General features: G+C 39.2%; 1 protein-coding gene across 1 annotated transcript in view; it reads right to left on the bottom strand.

The window, feature by feature from the left end:
- Positions 1–6,098, bottom strand: part of LOC116689726 (RAC-gamma serine/threonine-protein kinase) — a gene marked incomplete at its 5' end in the record, with an annotated part of 81,844 nt that overhangs the window by 45,792 nt on the left and 29,954 nt on the right. The window contains 1 exon segment of the mRNA XM_074783855.1: positions 853–978. Coding sequence (XP_074639956.1) covers positions 853–978 — 126 coding nt within the window.

Genomic DNA, 6,098 nt, shown 5'->3' with positions numbered 1-6,098 from the left:
CCCCCCACCCCCCTACAGTAGCTCAGTGGAGACAAAAAAAATCAAACAGGTCCATACAATGGAAAATAAGACTTCTATTTTACAGTTGACGGTATCTTTGCTTGTGAGAAGATGGACCCCTGTCCTTCTAGGCCTTGATTTAGAATAATTTAAACATACTTATTTACCCTGCTTCTATGTAGTCAATATGGGTGTTGAATGAACCCCGAGGTGACCCTTTTATTATTATTTAGATATTTTTTGTTGCTTTGACCTCTCATTGAAAAAGTGCATGTGTACTGTATTGATAAAATTGCCTACAATGTTCAATATGGGCAATTAAGTAAAAAAGTTAAAAAAAACTAAAATCAAACTTGTCCTCTTATTTGTGAAATAAGCATGTGATTCACAGGAAGTCATTCATGCCTGTGGCCATCAAACTATATAACTCCCCCCCCCCCTTGAAACTGGACAATATTATCTGTTTTGTGCAATGACACGACCTGAAATGTGTGCAATACTCAACTGCGACTATTACTATTAATATTATTAGTACTTTTCACCATTGCAACACCTTAACTATGTAAATACTGTATAATAACATTAAAAACCGTACATATCCACACTCCTTACATTTCTTTCCTTAGATTTCTACTCTGACATTTATACTATTTGTGCGACTGCAACGCAGAGTTTCCCTTCGGGGATCAATAAAGTTTTTCTGATTCTGATTCTGACCCGTTTCAACTCCACCCCTCAAAGAATCGATAAGACCCGGAATCAAAAGGACCTGGACTCAGAATCCCAACGATGGCCGACCCTCGTGACGCAGGCGTGTCTTTGTGTGTCTTTGTGTGTCTTTGTGAGTCTTACTTGCTACGGAGAAGTTGTTGAGCGGGTAGGCCAGGTCAGAGTCCTGCGGTTTGTCCTTGTAGCCGATGAAAGAGCCGTCTGTCTTCAGAAGGAAGTAGCGCGGTCGCCAGTTCTTGATGTACTCACCTGCAGGGGGGGGGGGAGGAGAAGTTACATCCTGTTGCACCTTCATGTGTGTTTACAGCTGGAAGCAGTGTGGTCTGGACTCATTGTGCTAGAATCACTTTAAATGTTGTACTGAGTCCAGACTCAAAAACACAAAAACATAAAGAATATAAACTAATTTGAAAGCACACTGATTTCTAGGGGTGGGGGAAAAAAATCCACACAGCATAGAATCGCAATATTTTCAGTGGTAATACTGTGTCGATACACAGGCGCCAAGTATGGATATATTATTATATATAATATATATGTGTATACAGTTTGTCTCATTTTGCAGCGATAACATTGAAGTGAGATGAACAAACAGAGAAATGTTTCTTTTTAGATGAAACAGATGTTGATAAGTTTATCATTTACATCATCAGACATCATTAGAAATTGGGAAAAATTAGAAGTTGGAAAAAAGGTTATTAATTGCAATATATCGCAGAATATTGCAATATGTTTAAAATCGCCAATAGTCTAGTATCGTGGCTTACGTAAAATCGTGTGATCCGGTATTCCCCCCCCCCCCCCCCCCCCTACTAATTTCAGTGTGATTTTTTTTAAAGGGGTAAAGATTTAAAGAATTCCCTCTTAAATCGTTGCTCCAAAAATGAAAAGATAGGCTCAACGGCTGCATCATGTTCTGGCGATATTAGCCGATAATAAGACTGAACTGTCACATTGTTTACTGACGGTATCTTCATGTTGGCTGTTTTTCTGCTGGCTCCCTGCTGCTCTAACTCATCATTGTATGACATAATCCTAACAAGTGTTGGAATACTAACATGAATACATGCCACAGTGAGATGTTGACATCTTTCAGAGTCATATTAGCGCCCAGAGCTAACAGAGAACCCAAAGTGAGTCTGTATCAGTCATCGACTGCCTGAGCATTTACAGCTGTGCTCATACGTTTACACACCCGTGGTAAAGTTGACTAAAAAGAGGAATAAAAAAACATCTTTTGGAAATTGATCTTGATAAAAAAAAAGAAGGAAAAATCCACCTTTTAAAGGACACCAATTTTCTTTGTGAATAAAAAATGTATTGTAAATAAATAACTGTTCTTCCTTAAAATACAGGGGCACAAGTATACACCCCCCTATGTTAAAATACAGGGGGCACAAGTATACACCCCCCTATGTTAAAAATACAGGGGCATAAGTATACACCCCCCTATGTAAATACAGGGCAATAAGTTACACACCCCTATGTTAAAACAGGGCCTAAGTATACACCCCCCTATGTTTAAATACAGGGGGCATAAGATATCCACCCCTATGTTAAAATACAGGGGGCATAAGTATACACCCCCTATGTAAAATACAGGGCATAAGTATAACACCCCCCTATGTTAAATACAGGGGCATAAGTATACACCCCCTATGTTAAATACAGGGGCATAAGTATACACCCCTATGTAAAATACAGGGGGATAAGTATACACCCCTATGTTAAAATCCATGGGGATAAGATAACCCCCTATGTAAACAGGGCATAAGTATACACCCCCCTATGTTAAAATACAGGGGCATAAGTATACACCCCCCTATGTTAAAATACAGGGGCATAGTATACACCCCCTATGTTAAAATACGGGGCAAAGTATACACCCCCCTATGTTAAAATAAAGGGGCATAAGTATACACCCCCCTATGTTAAAATACAGGGGCAAAAGTATACACCCCCTATGTTAAAATACAGGGGTATAAGTATACACCCCCCCTATGTTTTTGTGATAGAGGTTGCGAACACAGCTAACGTGTTGTGGTGAGAAGCATTTAATGTAAACAGGAAATGTGTATGGTGACCTCATTTGACTCAAAACCAAAAACGCAAGGGATGCTCGGTTGGTGAAAAGCCATTAGACAGGTCGGTGTGGCCGGGTTGGATCAGAGGGTAGAGCAGGCGCACATATACGTAGAGGTTTGATCCTCGACGCAGAGGTCCAGGGTTCGAGTTTCCTGCATGTCTTCCCCCTCTCCCCCCACCCCCCTTTCTCACCTAGCTGTCCTTTTCTTTAACCCTCATGTTGTCCTCATGTTGTCTTCATGTTGTCCTCATGTTGTCCTATATCAATGTTCTTTTTAATTCCCCAAAATAACATGATTGATTCCACCCAACGCTCTTTGGCAAGTACACATCTCTACTTTCATTAATTTTGGGTCTTATTCAATTTTATAGCATTGTAAAACAAATGGAAGTGTTGTTGAAATAGTATTGAGTAAAAGTTGACATATTCCAGTCTGTGATTATCATCAACATACATTCCTTTAATTTTAGTCTCAATAATTCCTAATTTCTGCTTTTCTAACTCAAACATTAGGTATAATTTCCTATAAATGAGGATTATTGACCATAAATTTCTAAAATAACTGTCAAACTAAAGTTAATAGTGTTGAAAACGTCCAAAAAGTGACAAACATTGAAAAAAAAGCGTTAAAAGCTTTGAAAAAAAAAGGGACAAAAACAGAATAAAAACTTAAATACGTCGATTAGATACGGTGATTTTCAATTTTGACGGGAAATACAACACAACGTTTAAAAGCGGAAAAGCCCCCAAAAAATAAACTTGTCTTCTGTCCACGTTAAAAGTGTCTTTGAGCAAGGAACTGAATCCCAAATTGCCATTCAACAGGTCAGTGTGGGTAGAGCAGGCGCACATCTACGTAGAGGTTTAATCCTTGATGCAGAGGTCCAGGGTTCGAGTCCAACCTGTGGCGATTTCCTGCATGTCTCCCCCCTTTTTCACCTAGCTGTCCTGTCCATTAATGGCGGAAATGCCCCAAAAAATAATTGTCTTCTGTCCACGTTAAAAGTGTCTTTGAGCAAGGAGCCGAACCCCAAATTGCTCCCAATGTTTGTACGTTTGGAAAAAAGAAAACATGCTAAATCCATTTAAAAAACATATATATATTTTTTTAATTGTGTAAAATAAGAAGCCCTGCCCCTGTTGTTGCCCTTGTTTGGCCTTTCACTTTGACTGATTGCCCATTGGTGTACAGATTTAATCGATTCCTCACTGTGTTAGGACCCGCCCAACATCCTGTTCAACAGGAAACACGTCACATTAACACTTGTGTTGTTGTCCTCGGGTCAAATTGACCCGTTTCTAAGTGTTTAATATCTGAAATATAGATTTCTTTTAACCAAATTGTCCAAAAACAACATGGATGATTCCATACAACGCTCTTCGGGTACAATTAATAATTTCATTGAATTTTTTGGGGCTTTTTCTTTAATCTTATAGCATTTTAATTCTTTTTCAAAACAGAATCCGGACTAAACTTTGACATCTACCCGTCTCAACATCCTCTGATCTTAACTATTAGTCAAAATAATTCATAATTTCTGCCTTTTTAACAAAAGATTTATGTATAATTTGATATAAATGAGGTTTGTTGACTATGAATTAAAGAATAAGTGTAAAACCTGTTATTAAACCAGCTCAGGTTTAAAAAACAAACAAAAAAAAAGCACCAAAAGCTGGAAAAGAAAAGTGAGAAATAAATCAGAAAAATGACAAAAACATCGGAAAAGCACAAACAAAAATTCAATTTTGACCTGGAAGGGCAGGTTCATGGTTAACAGGAAGACGACACGAGGGTTAAAGCTGGCTTTCACGACCCCAAACTTTACATTTGTCGCATACATCGTTGAAACAGACCCATTACTTTATGAACAGACCAAAACAGGTTAAACAACTAAGTCCCCACCAACTCGGCAGCTAAGATTAAGAACAATAACACTGATTCACTTTTTGGTGTTTCTCAAAAATTCAGTTTCAGTTAAAACACCCCCACTTTCCAATCTGCTCTGAACTGCATGTGAACTCCAAGTTTTGATATTAAAGCGGCCAGAGCGCTCGTCAGGGGGGGGGGAGTTTTTCTCTAAGAGGGCCGTTCGGACAGCATTATAAGAGCACACAGAGGTGCAATGAACAATTCAGGGACTTGAGGGGGCCGGAGAGGAAGGAACCGGAGTGTTAGGTCATCCTCTGTAAGCTCAGGGTGCCACGGAGAAACACTTCCCCCTGCTGCCCAACCCACAGCAACACACACACACACACACACACACACACACACACACACACACACACAAATCACTGTGGGAAATAACCCACCAGCCAAGTGCAGCTCAGACTGGGCTGCAGCCTGCGAGGCCGGTCTGCCCTGCTCACCGTCTGGCAGGTAAACAGCCATTGTTCGGCGGACACACTTAAGCTGCATGAAAACACATCTTTTCTGACTCCTCGGCGTTTTCAACATCCAAAAAAAAGTTGTGTTGTTTTTCCTGAGCACCTCTGACAGTGAACAGGGTTCAACAATAAGGGTTGCCCAAAGGCCCGGGGCAAGTTAAAACGCCACGTCGGGCAAGTAAATATATAACAACCCAAATCGTTGTATCGTAAATGACGTTATTGCTCTCGATCGTCACAATAACAGAAGGCTTGTATCGTGTAGACGCTCCGACAGTGTTGTTGGCATTACTTAGAATTCCTCATTAGGGAGACAGAAACTACACACCGTAGCTTTAAGATTTTTTTTTTTCCACTGATAATAAAGAACCGTGGTTAACTTCAAAAGTTGTGTACTTGTGGTATTAGATTATCAGGGTCACAGTTATATTGATATAACCAAAAGGTGTATTCTGGGATTCATTCAAAACTTGAATTTGTTTGCAAAAGTAACACGCTAATAAATATTCTTTTTTAAATTGAACTGAAGGAGACAATTGTATTGTTAATTGCAAGTACTATGTTCAGCCAAATTGAAATACACTGCGAATGACAATGGAAACAACTGAAAGATGCAGATGAACATATTGAGATGGTTTTCCGGTTTCAGTGTGAAAACAACAGCTGTGTTTCAGTTTCATACTGCGTACTAATTTTAACCCAGTTTCAAATATAAAGTGTGTTCACATTGATACATTTACAAACACAATGTATATAACTTAGGGTTGGGCGATAGGGAGAAAATCAAATATCCCGATATTTTTGACCAAATACTACAATATCGATACCTCAACGATATCGTAGCGTTGACTATTGGTGCTTTCACAAAATATTTACACAATGAGATTTTAGATAAATG

The sequence above is a fragment of the Etheostoma spectabile genome, chromosome 5 (genome assembly GCF_008692095.1).
Source record: "Etheostoma spectabile isolate EspeVRDwgs_2016 chromosome 5, UIUC_Espe_1.0, whole genome shotgun sequence".
Classification (NCBI taxonomy): Eukaryota; Metazoa; Chordata; class Actinopteri; order Perciformes; family Percidae; genus Etheostoma; species Etheostoma spectabile.
The sequence above is the reverse complement of the archived record's forward strand: the minus strand, read 5'-3'. Positions and strand labels throughout refer to the sequence as shown.